The sequence below is a fragment of the Prenolepis imparis genome, unplaced genomic scaffold (assembly GCF_030444845.1).
Source record: "Prenolepis imparis isolate NDT839.2.m4 unplaced genomic scaffold, iyPreImpa1.0 SCAF_6, whole genome shotgun sequence".
Lineage (NCBI taxonomy): Eukaryota > Metazoa > Arthropoda > Insecta > Hymenoptera > Formicidae > Prenolepis > Prenolepis imparis.
The window spans coordinates 1,573,051-1,593,075 of NW_028141164.1; the positions used below are offsets into that span (position 1 = coordinate 1,573,051).

Genomic DNA, 20,025 nt, shown 5'->3' on the forward strand with positions numbered 1-20,025 from the left:
CGTATCTTATTTTCAAAGTCATGGCGATTAATGCGACGCGCAGAATTAAGCGGTGGATCGTGCAAAAAGGGAGAGAGGAAGAGAGAAAAAAGGGGATCCCCATATATTTGTAGTTTTATCTATGCGGAATCGTAAAAGAGACGGCGATCTCACCCGGCTTGTGTTAGTCATCGCGGTTGTAATTTACGCGCGACTTTCGTCGGTCCCGGTTGCGAGTTACGACACGGAATCGCCCGGCGAGCTTTCGCATAATAACGGCCTTTATATGCATGGTAACGGTCGAGAATGTTGACCCTTAAAGACGAAAGATAGTTCCGACGCGAGAGACCGACCCTGCGCGAATTTCGCGAATTTCGCGAGAGAAATAAAGAAAGTATGTAAAAAATGCATAATACAATATAGGAATTTTTTTTCGCATAAGGAGATAATCAAAGAAATTATCAGAAAGAGACTAGAGGATATTTATGTATGTGCTCTCAGTCTCTTCCTGATAATTTATCTCCTTAACGAAAAAATTTCCTATATTGAATATCGCGCATTTTTTAATTAATTAATTTAAAAATTGCAGCTATCACATATGAAAAAAATAGAGTATTAGGAAAAAAAACACGATTGCAGTTTTATATAGAAATATTTGAAATATATATATATATATATATATATATATATATATATATATCGGAATTCTCGATTTCGTTTGCTTAATCAAATTTCGAGAAGTGCACATTCCGCGTAATTATATCTCATTCACGGAGGATCGATTTTATTCGTCGGTCCATATTCGTCGCGTATATTCGAGAGTGTTGAATAATTGATATGCCTCATCCGCTTTAAGCGCGCGAAGTCATCGCGCACCGCTATAGCAGCGCGGATGGAGCCGTCTGGAACAGTCTGCACAGATCAATATTCCGCCACGTCGCGTTCCTCGTCTCTTCCTCTTCTCCATCCCTCTTCCGGCCCACCTACCCCAGCTGAATAATGGCATTGATTTTCACGGTTCGGGAAGACTCGCCTTAGGACCCCGAGCGGAACACATTCGCGCTAAGAGTCTAAGGTCGCTCTTCCTACGGTTTTTTAAGTATTTATACATATGTAGATATATATCTCTGATTTTCGCAATATACTCGAGGACTTATTACTTTACACGTGTAATAACAGGATAATCAAATTATATATTTAAATGTTCTCTCATTTTTCTCGTAGAATTTTTAATTCGGATTGTAAATTTTCGCTCGAGAGCGTGCTGCTAATTTTAATTAGAAAATTAAGAATTAAAGCTCGTCGAGATGATAAAAAGTTTGAGACGGAAATTGCTATATACGATAATTGACAGTCGACTTTAGCGTTTATTCGATGGTATAGCGAAAGTTTTAATGATAAATAAAAGATTGAATAAAAAAAACTCTACAATATTAAGTAATCTATTTAAGGAAGCCTTTGAAAAAAAATTATTTTGCGATGATATTGGCTGAAAGTTCTCAAAATGGATAATTATGAATGGCAAGGATATTCGGTGATTCTTGAGGATTCGTACATGTGATTACGTAAGAAAAGAAACTCATCGTTCTGTCACATCAACACATATATTTTGTTTTTTGTTTGTTGCATACATACGATAAACAGTACAATGTTACACGTTCCTCGAGGTACGGTATACTAGAAAATTTTCATTATCCACTACTACAATTGCTATTCGACGTATTGTTTCGTCAATATCTCTTCGATTTTTTTCGTGTATCTGCGTAGCTATACGAGTCATTTAAAAAAAAAAAAAAAAGAAAGAAAAGGAGACGAAAAGAGAGACAAACGGAACGCGAATTACGATAAAGACGTGAGAGTTCCTTCGTTTCTCTCGCTCTCTCGCGATCGGAGGAGAGCGTCATCCCTCTCAGGTGAAAAAAAAAGAAAAAAAAAAAAAGAAAAAAAAACCCGAGAAATACGGCTTGGGCTTGGTCGTCGACAACGAAATCGGACAAATGCGCGAGCGAACGAGTTGTACAAAGTCATCGCAGTCATCTCCCGTTTTACTCTATCCCGTAATAATAGTCCCGCGCGACTTACTACAATTGGCGGGATGATATCGCTATACTTTGCTTCTCGTGCATCTTGATTCCCCGATTGGATCGACGACAACAACGGTAAACAACAATAATAACGAAGACAGACAGAGAGAGAGAGAACTATACATCGAGCAAAAACCTCGATCCATAATCAGCAAACAATTTGTATCGCAAAGTTTATACAATAACAAAGTGTCATCACGTGGACGAGAGATCCTGAGAAGATCAAGAAACGAATAATGCAACAAGATTCCCTGCCCGGAATTGTGTTATATTCTAGAAAAAAGATCCGGGAGAACGAGATGCAACGGATATATATTTATATATAATATATATATCGTGAGAGCACACGTGACGCGCGAAGGGATGACAATTACTTACGCGACGACCGACCAAGCCTCTCGCGTCGAGAGATGCTCTCTCGTTTTACGGTACATAAACGTTTGTTACGGATTTAGTACGTTAAAAGGGGGGGGCCGCACGTGCGAGAAAAAACAGAGGTGTGTCCACGCCTACTCCTGTCACCGCGAAGAGTCTTAGTCGGAATCGAAGGCATCTTCTTCGAGAAGCCGTCCTTCCGACTGACATCTCGACTCGAGAAAAGTATCAGCTGTAATAAATATATTATCCATCGAACACTCCCCTCGTCTCTACATCGTCGGTTCTCGCGCGAGCTAAAAGCGTTTTTAGACTCGCAACGTTATCGTGTATAAGGAAGTTTTTTTTTATTTTTATTTTATATAGAGTGTAATACATAAAAGGACAGAAAAAATGTGTGTCTATATATAGCTTTTTTTTTTACTTTCTTTTACCTCTTAGTTTTTTAATCATGCGTAATTACAAAAAAAATGTCATCTCGATAACTTTACTCGGCGATATGACATAACGATAACGTTACCCAAGTCTCGTACGCGCTTTTAAGCGGATCGTCCTGATCGCGCGAGACGTCACCCTGAAATATCGTCATCCGTCGCCCCTAAATCGAGAAAGCGGTATCTCGAATTTTCGGCGGAATTTATCCGTAACGCAACGAGGCGCGACAGTATGTGTGTGTGTGTGTGTGTGTGTGTGTGTGCGCGTGCGCGCGCGCGTATATGTATGTGTGTTCTCTCTTTATTTTCTATTTTTGCCTCGCGACAACTTTCGACAACCGCTCCCTCCCTCTTCACCGTGTGAGCCGATCTGTTTTTGTACAAATATATACAAAAGGATATATGCCCGCGTGCCCGAAAACGGGCTCCCTCTTTCGCGCGAGAGGATCTCGCTCGATCGTCACGCGCAAAAAGAAAAAATCCACTCGGGCGCGTTCAACGAGTGTCTCTGCCTGCCTGCCTGCCTGCCTTTTTCTCCCTTCACTTTTTTTTTATTTTTTAGACATAGCGAGTATGTGGTTCCTATTTTGACGGGCGTGCCTTTTTCATCGGTGAAAATGAAAAACCAAAATGCCCTCGACTTAAGGTCTAGCGCATAAACTAAAGGCGAAAGTGGACGTTGCACAGTCGAACATTATATTATATAATCCGCTTTTTACGAGTGACTCTGGATGACGCGATGTGTGCTCGTGTCTCGCGTGACTTTTCTACTTTTTTTTATTTTACTTATTTCTTTCTCCCCCCCCCCCCAAAAGACCGGACGAGCGCGATTATTATAAAGAACGCGAATAAAAAACGCAACGTCGCGTACCCTCGCGAGCAAGAAACCGAAAAATAGAGAAAGGGAAACGCGTCGCGTGTCTCTACGCACAGAAAAAAAGTCTTTCAGAGAAATGACAGCGTACAACTTCATTCGCGAGAACAAAGAGAAGGAAAAGAGTGAAAAGAAGAAAGACGCGGCGAAAGAGAGAAGTGAAAAGGATAATAATAATTTAATAAGACACAGAGAAACGCAAAAACGAATATATATATATAGACTTTTGTACACTTAAAAATCGTTAAAAATTTTTTTTTTAGTTATACGCTTTATTAATATAATGTAGGTATGTACACATATACATAATGTACAGAAAACCCGTGCGCTGGGTCCGAGAATGTCCGCCATAATATATTTTATTATATAATACAACGAGCGCGAAGTATAGGATAGAAAGAATATACAAACAAAAGAATAGAAAAAGGACGGCGATCGCCGCGGAGGCGATGCTCTATCTCTCGCGTTAGTCATTAATTAAAATCACGACCATCCTAAACGGACACGCGCGAAAAAAAAATAAAAGTACAATGCGAACCGCGCGTGCGGTACCAAATCGACGATTTTACTTCGAAACTGTGTGCGTGTGTTGTGTGTGTGTGTGTGTATGCATATTTTTACAATATGCAATATATATATGTCTGTATGCAAGTGTACGTGTATTGTATGTGAAAGAACGCGTGCGATTACGTCCGCGATTACAAGAGACAATGAAGAAAGGCGTATCGAGCCTATAAGTACAAACCCAAACCGGGCAACAAATCATCATCATCATCATTATCATCATCGTCACCACCGTCGCGATTTCGAATCACGTTTGCTGCTCCTCTCATTCAAAAGTCGCGAAAAATAATACGCTGCATCCGTCGCGTTTTAATTAACCGCTCTCTACGAAATCCGTATGTACATGTACAGCAGAACAATCGATTGCCAGCATGCAATTTGCCAAAGACTTCTTCTCAAAACCAATCGATAAATGTACAGTACTCGATCGCATCATTAAGATACGTCGTTAGCCGACTTCAAACAAAATCGAATCGTCCACTCTCCCCCCCCCCTCCCACCCACCCATCTCTAATCGATGACATTAACAACTTCATGAGAATCTGCACCAGACAACGTCTTTGGCTCGAGTCGTTCGTTGGCTCCCTCCGCTTATCGCCAACGACTCTTTATCACCGTTACCAAAAGCGTTTGGCGAAACCCTTCATGGTTCCAACCATAACAGCCCCTCTGGTATACAGGGGGACAGAAAATTTGAGCCCTGAATCGACATTGAAAGAGGGTCTTTAAGTTTCTCTCTCCTTCTTGACCTTGAGCCCGGTACCCGCGGTATCCTCGCCCAAAATGGTGGCTATCTCGCCCTGCATGAAGGCCCACGGTACTTGGCTGTTCGCCAGCGGGCATTTCTCGCCACTCGGACAATAAACCTGAAACGATCGAAAACGAAAACCGTCGATTATTATCGTGGTTTCGACGGCGATGTACGTAAGAGCGCCCGAGAAAGCGGTAAGAACCACCGAATCGCTCACCTCGGATCCAGCACCCTGTCTCTTTATGCTATCCCGACTACACGGGAAGCAAAACTTGTGATGCGGCACGCTGGGACATTGAACAAAGTGCGTGTCCTCTAGACGCTCCTGGCATAGCGTGCACTTTAGAGTCGGTGCCGAGACCGGTTCAGCGCCGGCAGCTTGAGCAACCGCACCCTCGGATGATGTCGTCACGGTTGTCGAGGACACTTGCCTTGAACTACTGGACCGTCTGCCTATGGAGCCTGCAGATTAACGCGATTGTCGTTCTTCGTTATGTACTAGCCTTTTAAAAGCTTGATTTTAACATGTTGAACATTTTTCCAAAAACCTTATATGATACTAGTTGACTTGTCAACACTATATCCGATAAGACGCGGATAATACTGCTTCTATCACAAGATAAGACACAAAAATCGATATATATATTATACCATAACTGTCTGAACTGTTTGGGCTGTGCTGAGAGCCTCTAGAGGCGCTGCGTTGTTGAGCGTTCGCGGCTGTCGTCGGCGGACTTCTGTTGGTGGGACTTGGATTGTTCGGCGGCTGCGGCACAGGTTCCGGTGATGTCAGATTGTCAGCGACTGACATTAGGGCGGCCATCGGTGACGGTCCGTTCGCCGAGGTCTAAAAGAGGAAGTGTCGTCAGATTTTGAAGCAATATTACAATTCAGCTCGCGTGAGGCGTTCAGTGAGCCGGAAAGCGAGCGTAGAAGCGTTTATTAAATGAAAGAGTATAAATATACAGGCTCGTCGCTCGTGAATGGACCGGCCTGGCTCTACTAGATGATAATTATACTGTCATCGCTTTAGCCACATACCTGATGATGATTCGTTTGTGAATTATCGTTGGCACTTTCCTGCGTCGGCGGTGGCGGCGGTGGAGGACTCGTTCTCGGACGAAGAGGTGATCCTCCACCGTTGGCCGCGACGTTGGCCGGTGCCAACGGTATAGACGGTCCAACATACGCCCCTGTATGAAAATATATATAGTTAAATACATGCTTCTTTTTTCATCCGAGCATCGGTGTATTATATGCGATATAAAGCAGAGCGAATTCTGGGAACTTGTTCGAGACAGATATTAAAGGCCCTATTATACGTATAATTGAAATTCAGGAATTTACGCGAAAAGAAAACATGCGTTAATTACTGAAGAGAATAAAGGTTCTAAATTATCATTTTTAATGCACAGGATAGAGAATAATTTTGCATCGAGACTCGATGATGGAATTAAATTCTTGCAATCATTCGATTTAGTTTTCTTTTGGCGCTAATGTTACACTTATCGAGGAGAAAAAAAAATAAATGACACGTGAGTAAATATTAGAAGCTATCCCGAGAGAGAGAGAGAGAGAGAGAAGAGAGAAGTGTGCGTGATCGATAACGTGGCGTGACATGGGAAGCGAATGCCATTTATCGAGAGTTCAGAGTTTGTCCTTGCTCATTTCCATTTCTTTGCCATGTGTAATCTCCGTGGAATGTCTCCTGCCCCTCCCTCCCTCCCTCCCTCCCTATAATAATCCGTCTTTATAGCACAATGACTTCACTTGGCGAGCAGAAATAAATGCCGTTTTTCTCTGCGACGCGACGTCGATAAATGGTAACGAGACGATTATAGGGAACGCAAAGAGGCGAGAATATATGTATAAGTGAATCGTTATCCGCGCGCGCGTCAGGTTACGTCAATAACAAGCCACGTTATTTCTCTAACTCGCGCTCTACAGACCTTGAATCAAATTGTAGAATCTACACGGAATTGTAGAATCAGACGCGCGGAATCAGATGAAAGGAATTCGGCAAGATGAAATATTTCCCAATTATTACGAGAAGCTCAAATATATATTTGAACTTCTTCTATAAATATATAGACCTTAATTATTTCTGAAATATTTTCAGAAACAATTTCTATATATTTGTATCATATATTATTTCTATATATTGTGAATATCAAGTTAGAGATTCGATGCAAAAGTATATATAAATGAAAGAGAATAAAAAATAAAATTATTAATCTTTTTTTAAATTACTACATCATAATCAAAATATATAAATACACGCGTTTTATCCATTTATGTACAAAAATAAAAAGAATGTAGATACATATACTTCGTACTAATCGCTACGTCAAAGCTCGTCGTCGATTTCGTTTTCGTAACTACTTTGCTTATCGTTATGCATATCGGGAAGTCGGAGTCACATATTCGCGCAAGATCGCGGTGCATTTTGATAATGTTTACTTGGCGAGTCACTTGAGGAACGGCCAAGACAATTAACACGCAAGTCGCGTGGCTGTATATACACGAAGACTGCGACGACGACACGTATATATCATCATCACGACACGGCCACGTTACCGTATTGCGTTGTATCGTCATTGGCCTTCGACACGCGCCGATCGTTTACCCGATGTTTTATGTATCGCGCGGACCGATTATGCCTTTCAGACACTACACGTTATCTCGCATGTACAATCTCTATCAGCGTACGGTTTCTCCACATCCGAGGCTCTCAATTTATATGCTTCCGCCGTATTTTCGATCTAAAAAGAAAGTCCAAAATAATGCGACAACCTCGATTAACAAGGGAATGAAAATTTGGCTCATCTCTGCCTCCTCACGACGAGTGTCAAGTGTCAAGACTAATAATGTTCCTTTTATTAAAAAAAATTGCCGATGACTCAAAGAATGAAGCGAAACGATTCTGAGAAAATGGAGCGATGTAATAATCCGTTTAACAAGCCCGACAATCATCATCTCCTTTTTTGCGCCATTATTCCCCATCGCGCTCGAATCGTTTATTATTAACGTCTCGCTGCACTCGCTATTTCTCTCTAATCGCGATTCGTCATGATCGAGCGGAATACATATGTATATACTTGTTTCAATTACGCGCATTTGGCGCGACGCCTTTTGTAAAGTCGACGCGCGTCGACTGACGTTTCGTCTTCGGACTTTAACGAATTCTCCGCCCGCGTTACTTCTCGACGAGATGCATTCCAAGGCACTTCCTGATTACGCCAAACTTATGAAATTTCAACGTATACATATGTATATCGCTGCCTCTCAGAATCGAGTCTCTGAGATATACATTATAAACGAGATTAGTCGAACTTTGAAGCGCGATATTCCGTACTTGAATTCTATGTTTAACATTAATCGCGTGACTGCTTGCCATATCGAATTTTTTAAAAATATGTAGATGTGTTGCGAGCAAATATTTTAACGAGATTTTTTTTTTCAAGGCTTGATTTGGTTATTTTTCAAACGCGCCCGCATTAACCCTGAAGTCTGTGTGTACGTGAAAATAATATACTAAATAATATTTATACTTATAATTCTAAAAGATTAATATAATCAAACGTAGACGTAAATAAAACGAGATATATACCAATACAAATCGTTATATTATTTACATATTTATAAGCGCAAACGAAATGTCAATATCTACACAAGCGAAATAATCATAATACAAAATATGTATAAAGATCACGCGGATAAATATATGTTCTATGTAAACAAGATTGGCGTTTCAACAAAATTCGCTAATTGCATCATGAATATTCACGATCGCGTCGATACAATAATTTACGATCGGAGATTCCCCGTTATACATACATATATATATACGATAACAATTTATTTTTCTCCGTCTATCCGCCTGTGCGTTTTGTGTAGAAATGCAAAACGTCATATTCCCGTCCGCGCGATGCTATTTTTAACCGCGGAGCTAAAATATTCACGCAGGCCTCTAATATATCAACACGTCGGCGAAGCGCTTCGATATTGTATCGAGGCACATCTCTCTCTTTCTCTCCCGAGGGGTTGAAAGGTCCTCGCAAGAAGAATGCTTCGTACATCAACAACAGCCAACTTGTTGGCCGCGCACGAGCGGGAAGAATCATCATCATTCGGTCACGGCTGTTCGCGGTGACACGCAATCCCGCGTATCCATCCCCCTTCCTTCCCCTCCTCCTCACGTCACAAGCCGGTGTGTGTATACGAGTCATCGAGGAGCCTCGCCTACGGTACACGACGGAGCGGACGGAGGGAGAGAGAGAGAGAGAGAGGAGATAGAGTGCCACCGAGTAGCATGTGACCGGTACTTTTCCGTGACGCTCCGATAGAGCGCGAGTCTATCTTCGCGAGTGAGATCGACGCGACGAAGCGAGCGAGAAGAACAGATAGAGAAGAGAGACGCGCGAGGGGGAAGGGAAACGCGTGCACACATCGCATCACGCACGTAGGCGGCCCCGGCTTAGTCACACTCGATCTTCAGGGCCGTGTCACGCGTTCGCGATTTATGCGGAACGGTCTTCTCTCTCCTTTCGTCGTACCCGGTGGCGGGGTATTTGTTTCTTTAGCCGATTACGCGCCGAGGTTTCTCGGTAACCGAAATTGCTTCTCGCGGACGCCAACGATCTAGTTTATAACCGAGCCTGTGTGCCGTGGAAAGAGGCGAGAAAACGATAAATACTGAGAAAACCCGAGAGAAGAAACGTATCTTGTATACAAATCGAATGAGAAAATTTGTAATTTAAAGTAACGTTAATGAATTAATTTTTCTTAGTATCGATTTTCTAATATTGTCTCTTTAAATTCTACGCGCATAATAAAATAATTGCATAAAGAATACAAGTGTAAGGTTTTAATAGAAAATTTCTTTGAATTTTTTTATAATCGTTTAGGTATTACACGCGTTGCTGTAATTTTGATGTCAGACAGATATTTCCTTCGAATAAAATTTCACGCGTATCATTTATCTTGATCTGATAAATTCAGTCAGTAATCTAATCGAAGCACACTCGATCCCTACGTGCATTATTGAATGTCACTAATCTAAATATGTATTTAACTATAAAATATATATTTGTAAAACTATTTTTTTTTGTAAAATTAAAAATGTGACGTCTTATACATACACGTAGATATATGAAATATCGTACGGAAGGCTGAAACTGAATATACATATAAACGTCATCGAAATAAATTTTTTTTACAGGCTGTTACTAACAGTTATGTGATTATACCAATAGAAGTATATTTACGATATGTTTATGTTATTATTTCTTTTATCTTGCTGAAATAAAATTTTATTATCGACTATGACTCATGGTTAAAATGTAGTATGAGCTTAGGCAGTGATTGAAATAGAGATTTCAATAGAATTCCTCTTAAGTGTCAACAATAATTTTATAATCACGTGCAAATTGAAATCTTCATTGAGAAAAAGTCGAAGAGTAAATCTTACATCACATAACGTTTCATCAAACATTTTTTCTCTGAATATACGTAAATAATAAATATCTACACTGAATTATCATTTGTGTATATAGAGTGTCTCAAAAAGTCAAGAATTTAATTTCACTAGAAAAGGCATTTTTTTTATCTATCTCTCTCTCTTCTCTTATGTTTAACATGTGTTTTTCTCCTAATTCTATAGATTACACTGTCAGATTTTTACTCGCGCGTGTATATTTAGCGATTGCATTACGAGAAAAGCGACACGGCTTTCAGGATACGCGTAACAATAAACGCATACGACATACGCTCATGCATAAATTCACGCGAGTATATATTCGCACATCCCTGCACTTTGCGTATCGCCGTCGGCTGGTCAGCTATAGTGGCCTTGTTTCGAAAGTACGCGATCCCTCCCTCTTTCCCTTTCCCTCTCCACGTACGTACTCCTCGATATGCGCATTTATGCCCGTCGTGTGTACACGCGGCTCTCTGCTGCCATACATACGTATGTGAAACTCGTCCCGATGACGTAGGGCAGGAGAGCGAAATATCCGTCTATACGCGATCGATTGAAACGTAGCGTGAATGCATGCGATACGTAACGAATCATCGTAGCAAAACTTGCGATTCACGCGTAAAACTATTCATTTCTCGCTATTATATCCTACTACAATTCATTAGAAATTTTATACATATCCACTATTAATTTCATAATTTAAAAAAAGAGAAAAATATATTGGAAAGAAGTATATTATATGTGATGAAAAAAAAGAGAGACTATGTATTAGTATGATATTATTAATTAATATTTAGAATTTTTTCTTGAAAGTACCATATAGTTTCCGGCTTCCATTCAATACATCGCGTTATACGAGATTACCTAATTTATTCGTATTATTTGGTGCGCGTAATATATGTATGTTGACACGTGTTCCATGAGAGATTCATCCCGATAGGATAGAATACACACACCGTAACTCGAATCCTCCCATTTAGGGCTTTAGGGGTATCGCCTTTGATTTCCGTCTAATATGATGAAAGGAGGCTTTGGAGAGCCATTTCGCTCTAGCACACGAGAAGCTAACACGAATCGGTCTCCGATTTCCCTCCCCTCTTCCCTTCCTCGTCTCTCTCCTTGTCGCACGTACGAGTACGTGAGAGCGCTCGACCAGCCAGTCAAACAGCCAGTCGACGGACCGTATCTGCCGCCGCCGCCGCTCTTGCCGCATGATTGATCACGACTGACGTTGCCGCTCGAAACTGACTGACGTAACGTACGTGCTTAAAGTTCGCGAAATGAGATGCTCTCTCTCGCAAACAATCGCCGCAGATCACGTTCCGTTTATTCCGTTCGGAGAATACCAAGTAAACGCGCGAAAAAAAAACAACCATCTCTCTTTCATCTCATACGTATCACATGTAACCCATTATTTAATAATTTGCCTTAATTTGCGCGCGAAGAGTTTTACTACGTTAGTACGAATATGATGAATCAGCGATTTTGTTCATTTCATCGCAAAGACCTTTAACACGAAAGAATCAATGTGTGATAAGAAATTATGCGATATGAAATAAGAATATTATGTAAATTACGGTTTAATGACGCAACACTGTGTGCATAATGATTTAGATACTGTTATTATATAAGCATGTAAAAAAGATATAGAATAGATATAGAAGATTTAAAGTGGAAATCACATATTTAATTTACGTTGGTTTTGCTTGTAAAATAGACTCGTACAGGGATAATGTTAGTTAAATGTCAAATTTTTAAATACTTATAATTGATTTCGAGTGTCCAAAAAATCTAGTGTGAAAAGATGGTGTATATTTGATGTCCAGAAAAATCAAGTCTCAATTAAGCCTTGTCCACGATACTAGAACTCGGTCCGAGAAGTTTGTAGCCAATAAAATTGCCGCTTTTCCGTAAAAGCTGCAAATTAATTGGCTACAAACTTCTCGGTCCAAGTTCTAATATCGTGGACACAAGGCTTTCTCAATGCGACAATTTGTCTGTCGACAATGAAAGGACTACAATAATTGATTTGTCAAAAAAAATACCAAGAGTTAATTAAAAAAATATTTTACATATAAAAAAATTGGACATACAAAAAAATTTCATATTTGTAAATTAAAAATTTTTCAATAAAGTTGAAATTACATTTGGTTCACAGTCTCTGTTAAAGATATACGGATTGTCAGAATTATTCTTGCGATAAAAAGACGTCGAGAAAATTTAGCGAGCATTTAAATTGCGAAAGATCAATAATCGATAGTCGAATCAAAGCGCAAGCGAGATTTCTCTGGATCTCAAAGGCCCTCTCTCATGATCCACATTTATTTCCAGATCCCCAATCTTTGCCAGCGATAATCTATTTTTATCGTAGATTCGCGTATAAACGTGAACGCTCTCTCTTCAACGGAGAAACAGTAATCTCAAGGATAAAAAAAATCTCGACAAGAAAAATAAGCAAAATCTTGTATCTCTCGCGAGCTTTTCCTCCGTCACTTTGTTACCATACTATTTTCACAATGATAACACGTCAATGTAATCGTATCTCGGCATTATTGTGGTAACCTCGGTAATATTTACAACAGAGAAAGGCAATAAATTTTTCATAAAAATATGTAAGATATACAAAAATAAAATTTTAATTAATATCTCTAAGTCTTATCATTGTCAAAGAGTTTGCAGGAAAAACATGATGATGCAGAAAATACTAGGAAATGGCGCGATATGATCTAAAGATTGGGCAATTTTAAAAATATTTTACTGAAGCGCACTTCGCATTGAATAACAGCGATAACGCGACAATTCTCGATCGCTGATTATAACCCTAAAGCGGCCGTTATCAGATAAGATAATGTAGCTGCATGTGATACCGGACGGCGCGACAATATATTATATACCCAGCTGTTTGACGTCCTACGTCACTTCACCGTGTGTCTCGAAAACATTAGGCAGATTCACGACTACTCCTACCCGGGTCATTGTCCTTGAAGGTTTATTATTGGCGGACAATCGAGAAACATTCCATCGAAAGCCTCGTGTTTTGATTCGCGCGATCCTTTGTTTACGGAAGATTTGCACATCGATGTAGCAAGTCGGATGGAAAAAAAATTTGTACAAATACAAAATTTCGTAATCAAATCATCTACCATTGTTATATCGTACACATCGCGCGCAAGGTAAGGGAATTCAAACAAAGAACACTCGCGTGAGAAAAGTATACATCTGCCTTAAAGTAACGCGATCCCAACATCTTTGGAGACGTTACACAAGTTGGCGAGGAGAGATGTGTAAATACGTCTTCTCCTTTTACTTTTTTTTGTGCGGTCTAGGAAAAAACCTTGGAGGATTTATATTCCATAAATATAACCGTAAACGTGACTACGAAAGGCTGGATTAGAAAGTGGTCTCGCAGTGTCGAAATAACGGTCGATGAGCAAGGTCACCGTGCCGCTGGCGCGTAGAGTTAGGTTAGGTTAGGTTAGGTTAGCTTACGCGACACGTCGTCATCGTCGGTCGTCAATGGGCCCGCGTAATCTACCAGCGCGAAAAGTAAGCGGCGAGAAAAGGGGGGCACGCTACAGTTATATCTCGGCGAAATGTCACGGCGGAGGAGACAACCGGTTTCGTCGCGCGATGCAACGCGATGCAGCAGAGCTAGAGAGAGAGAGAGAGAGAGAGAGAGAGCAGCAGGAGCGACGAGAAGGTGGATCGAAAAACCTCGCCAGGGCGAGGATCGGGTATCACGGGACGAGAAACGAGGATAGAATTGCGTTAGGGCAGGGAGGGAGGAGAATGCGTGATGCGAACGCACTCATTCGATGCACCATCAAAAGATGCGCGCGCATAAACTACATACGCTCCAAGTATAAACATCACGATTATAATGAGATATTTTATCTCAAAAAATTTTTGGACGCTGCGAAACTCGACTTTGTTAAATTCTCCGTAAATATAAGATTACTTTCCTTTTTAGAAAGAAGATAAATTTTACAATATTTTATTAAAGTCCAAGTAACATGAGAAATTGTTCAAAAAGTACCCTATTCTTTATTTTCTTCTTTTGTCTAAATAAAGAAGCGAATTTATCAATCTGATAAAAACTCGCGCGTGCGTGTGTATAGACAAAAAAATATTTTTACATCCGAAGCAGTTGGGTAAAGATGATAATTACCAATGTCATTCGCGCGTGTCTGATCTCTTTCCCTCATGTTCGGTTCAACGTTCGCGTTCGTAACTCATTAAAGAGCAAACAAAGCGAATTAATCGCGCGAGACGCGACTTTATATCGCGTCGTGACGTGGAGAAAAAAAGAGTCACCGACAGCGACCACGGCCAATACTTATCGCGGTTTCGCTACTTGGCGAAGCGAAGCGATCCGTCACTCGATTGTGATCGCCTTATCTCACGTTGAACGCAACACGTCGTTCTCCGTCCCGCGTAATCTGAAACTCGCTGCGCGAATTTCCGCGGACACGAACGATATTCGTTCGTTATTGAACGAGCAGCGAAAGCTCATGGTCTCATTCATCGGGGTATAAATACAACGACGACGACGACGACGACGACGACGACGACGACGATAGCAACAACGGCGGCGGCGGCAGCAGCAGCAGCAGTACGTGACGTCACCTGATTGGACACGTCACGACATGGCAACTGAATGTATCTTTTAGTCGTCCCATCACGTGCTCGACGAACGTCTCTTTGTACGCGTTCGGACGAAGGAAAAGAGAGGGGAAAGAGGGAGAGGACGAAGAAGAAAGAACGGAGCTAGGACACGGGGAGGGAGGACGTTGTAGCTTCGTTTTAGCGCGATCTCCCCCGACATACGTATGTCGTCGTCGTCAATCTATATACACGCGTGTGCGTGCGTTGCCTTCTCGCGCCAGATGGCCACGAACGATGGCTGTTTGCCGCCCAGCCCTCTCTCTCTCTCTCTATCTCTCTCCTCGAGTATTTATAGTAACGACCGATAAAAACGCCGCCTGCTCTAAAAAATTACGTCGACCTAGCTACCGTGCACGTATATACGGTCGGATTGCTCGGGGCATTTTTTGTATTGTCTCGTAAACGCGCGGAGCTTCCGTGGATCGACTTTTAATAGAGAAAGACGTAGTGTTACGAAAAAAATTACTATAATAAAACGTCTCTTATTATATGGCAAACACGTGTGTATTTTTTATATTGTATTATATTCTTGTCGACGCTTCGAGACGACGACTCTGTCAATTTTGCGATTTTTTTTTATTATATAGAAGTTAAGTAAGTTTCGCAGAATTTTTATCTCAAATGCAAAAAGTATTTAACCTTTACCATTTCGTGACTTTTGTGTTTTTGAAAGGAGTCACTGGTATACAAACTCGGTCTCTCGTCGGGACTACAATAGAATTTCTGGAGAGACCACAGTTATATTTTGGCGAAAACAATAACGGAACGCTCGACAGAACTCGTATTTTATTTCTTTCTGTCGGGCGTTCTTCAACTATTCGTCGTTTGGTCAATTGAATTTGTTTTTAAATGTCGATTTGTTGAAAGATTCAATTTTCGAAAGTTTTTTTTTCAATTCATTGGTCATCCACCCACATCTAGTAACCTAATTAATGATTCCATCTTGTGAATGAAAAATCCATGAATGAATTATATCTCGTGTCTTTAATCAATCGTGTTTTAAGATGCACGGTATATAAGAGCGAAAGTGGTAAAAGAATTATTTACTAAACAATTATGTTTAATGCTAAGAAACGTTCTTTGGTTTTATTACTTGTATCATTCTATTATCTCGCATTTGAGAGAAAAACTTGTAGAATGGATTCATGTACTAATTAAAAATCGCTCATCAATCAAATCACCGATAAAAAAATCCTGATACTCGATTTTTTCTGCTTCGTCCAAGTTCCCAGAAATATGTTACGGAGAAAAAAAAAAGAAATCGAACAAACCATCATGTCACGATTCGCGCGAGTGGTCCGAGATCCAGAAGAACGACCTACCGTCATCATCATCATAGATCGTCGCGTCATAGAAGCAGGGGACGAGGAACTCACCATTGGCCTTGAAGGTGGTGGCCGTCTCGAAGCTGGGCGCCCTGACCGGATGCTTCTCCTTGTTTCGGTCCTGCACGTAGCTGACGGCGAGGCTGACGGCGGGCAGGGAGTCGCCGCGGGTGAGGGGCGGCCTGACCGGGTGCTGCTCCTCCAGCGAGAGCCTCTTCTCGGTGTGCTCGTCCTCCTCGATGGCCGAGATGCCGCGCTTGAGCTGGGTGATGCCGCGATTGTGGCTGAGGTTCACGTGATGTGCCACCGCCATATGGGCGTTGGGCAGACGCACGTTGTTGCTCCTCATCCCGTTGGCCATCTCGTGGCTCCCGGTCTCCTCGCCAGCGTGTTGGCGACTTATCTGCTGCTGGGCGGCCGCAGCCGCGGCCGTCCCGGAGTTGAACTCGGTGATGGAGTTGCGGTGATGAAGCTGCGAGTAATTGGCGATGTTGTGATGACGCGAATGCGTCTGGCTGGTGTTCTGGATCGGCAGCACGTCGAGATTCGTCCCGCCGTTGTGCTCCGTGTGACCCGCCGCGGTGCGATAGGTCTTGGAGGCGGACGGTCTGGCGTCCTGGAAGCCGTACGCCTTCTTCAGCTGCTTGGCGGACTCGAGCACGAGGTCGATGCGGTCGGCGCCCTCGTAGTTGACGCAGCCGCGACACACCGGCTCCGAGAAGTCCATTATCATCGCCCAGGGCATCCTGGGGAGGTCGCACAGGTAGCACTGGGTGCGCTTGCCCATCATCTTGCCGCCGAAGGAGCCGCCGCCGCTGCTCGCTCGCTGATGCCGAAGACCGCGATCGTCGTCGTCCACTCTGCGTCGTTCCATGGCTTTATCACTTCACATCCACTGTTTGATTCTCGGATAAATGTATATATAAATCCCGGGGATGCTTTTTTATCTCTTTTATTAATCGCGAGAACTGTGTCTCTCTCTCTTGTGCTCTTACCTATACGCAGGATATTAGAGCGAAGAGGGTAACACCTCGCTCTATTCTTCCTCCTCTCCTCTTCTCTCGCTCACCACAATATAACCGCGGACTTGTAGTAGCCGTATATTACTCCGCCGCACAAACGCGTCGCTCTTTCTCTCTCTCTCTCTATCTTCTCTCGCTTCTTCCGCTCGGATCACTCTGCCGCGCGAAACGAGGATCGATTCCGACCGTGCGAACTACGAGCCTCCGCCGCACTGCTCGTCCGAGAAATAACCGCCGCTCGAAATAACGACGACGATAACGTCAATTGCCTTTCGTCTCGCGCGCACTCCGTCACCGCGGCTCGCGGGCACATGAGCCGCGAGAGGACGAACGGATTCTTCGTCTTTCCTACGAGCCTACGCCTCGATCGAACCACGTACGATCGGTGCGAGCCGGGATAGGATGGCGGGAATCCGCGGCGAAGCGAGCACTCGCGAAGGACGCGCCTTTTGTAAGGAACGGAGACGCCGCGCGCACGATCTACGAGATGTTACCATTACCCTATTTCCACTGTGTGTGTATGTGTGTGTCTTCCGCACGCACCGGGAAAGGAAGCGAGCACCGCGATGATGGCCGTCGCGTAATAATATAATAATAACGCGTTCGTATAACCAATACTCTTCCTCACCCCTTTCGACGAAACCCGAATACACGAGAGACGAAACGGAACAACACGCGAAACACCGACCGATATATACGAATATGTACGCGCGCGACAGGACGTACGCTCGTCCGTCTGGCTGGCGTACGAAGGGACGAACGTTCGGAGAATGCGACGGTAAAACCGAGGCTACGACCGTCGTGCTCCCTCCCCCCCGATCCTACCTACATCTCCCTCGACACGGTAGTTTTCCCTATACCTCTCTCTCTCTCGCGCGCGCGTCGCTTCGTGTTTGTTCGGCTCCGTTCGACTCTGTACGCGCTTTCCCCTCCCCCCAACACTGCCGAATCCCTGCTTGCTTGCTAGCTTGCTCGTTCTCTCTCTCTTCCTCCTTCTCACTCGCGCTCGTCCTCTCGTCCATACCGAGCCATTGCCAAGTCGTACCTTCCACTCCTCTCTTCAGCCTCCTCTCCTCGCTCCGCGATGAAACAGCTACGACGACGCGGCGGCGACGACGACAACGACGACGGCAACGACGCGCTCGGCCAATCGGGCGTTGTGGCGTCATGGTGCATGACGTCATAATGGCAAAGCTGCGCATGCGCGCTGCGAAGCGCCCTAGGGGGACACGTAGGCAGCGACCGGGATTCGAAGTGCGAAACACGAGGGGAGATGGGGGAGGGAGACGGGATCGGAGGGAGTTTGCACACTGTGTATGCGCGCGCGCGTTCACATCCAACCCGGCGCCCACTCTTCGTGTAATAAGCGGCCGGTTTTACACTCGCGAAAACGCCAAGCTCGGCCGAGTTTATCTCGAGAGAGAACGGTATTCCGTTCTGCATTAACAATATTCGTCAATATCTTAATTGTTAAAAAAAATTCGATAATAACGTATAATTATATCTAATAAATTTCTGCAATTATCGCGAGTAGTATTTCTACCTTTTTTCAATAAATAAAAAGTAAGCAGTAATATGTAAGAAATTTTGTCACAGATATGTAATGTCGCGTCATCAAAAGGAGCTGTCCTTAAAATGTTTTTTATTTATAGAAAAACACATATATTATTTTTCAGCTAGTTTCATTTAGTATTCCTATAAAAACAATCTGTTTTTGAGAGTAGAGATTTTGATTCACGAGAGAAATTTAAGTTAAAAAAAAATACATTTTTGTCTCCCAAATTTAAAGAAACGTCTGCATCATCGCTTGACGTTTCATTACGTCAAATTTAGAAAAACTCGACGCGTGTCTATCCGTTTCCTTCCGCTCTAATCTCTTATGTGGCATAAACAATGATCATTATTATCGTAGAACCCGCTGAGTCGGCAGCGCGCGAATGGCGCGTTATTTGATCGGTTTTTCTTAGCGATAACACCGGAGCGATTCCGGTCGATAGGCGCACCGGGGTGTAGATGCATGAATGTATGTATTATCGCCAGCGTTATCGAGACGAAACGACATATACGCTAAGCGCTATGTCAACCTTTCAGTTTGAACAGTTCGGTTTAAAGAGAATTACTATATACGTACGAGCATTTCTGACACTAGCTACGTGTCAAACTGCATTACGAAGCAATTCACAATAATTACTACAGCATCAATAATTCATTTATATATAACATCAGGACCTAATTATAGAAACATGACGCATGAACCCAACACGCACCACTTATCGCATCGATACGAAAAGAAAAAAAAAAAATTCCGAAATCCAGCTATCACTTTCCTTCCAAATGCGCGCTTCTGCGTTGTCAATGATATGACGCGATATCTCGTCTGACTGAGGTCTGATAATAATTTATATAACCCGTAATATTTCGTAATACGTTGCTACGTTAAAAACCGCGAGAAATATCTATATCGGACGCTGAA

General features: G+C 42.6%; 2 protein-coding genes across 3 annotated transcripts in view; both read right to left on the reverse strand.

The window, feature by feature from the left end:
* Positions 1-20,025, reverse strand: part of LOC145937532 (uncharacterized) — a 59,317-nt gene that overhangs the window by 7,447 nt on the left and 31,845 nt on the right. The gene's annotated exons all lie outside the window — the stretch shown is intronic.
* Pits (Protein interacting with Ttk69 and Sin3A) lies at positions 1,565-19,041 on the reverse strand. Of its 2 annotated transcripts, none has more exons than XM_083040647.1 (5): positions 16,582-19,041; positions 6,103-6,254; positions 5,713-5,908; positions 5,279-5,514; positions 1,565-5,176 (listed from the first exon to the last, which is right to left on the reverse strand). In XM_083040647.1, the coding sequence occupies exons 1-5, from the start codon at positions 17,402-17,404 to the stop codon at positions 5,036-5,038; spliced, it is 1,548 nt and encodes a 515-aa protein (XP_082896773.1). In that variant the 5' UTR covers positions 17,405-19,041; the 3' UTR covers positions 1,565-5,035. The 2 variants fall into 2 exon arrangements, with proteins under 2 accessions (XP_082896773.1, XP_082896772.1); XM_083040646.1 differs by having other exon boundaries at positions 5,279-5,523; positions 16,582-19,029.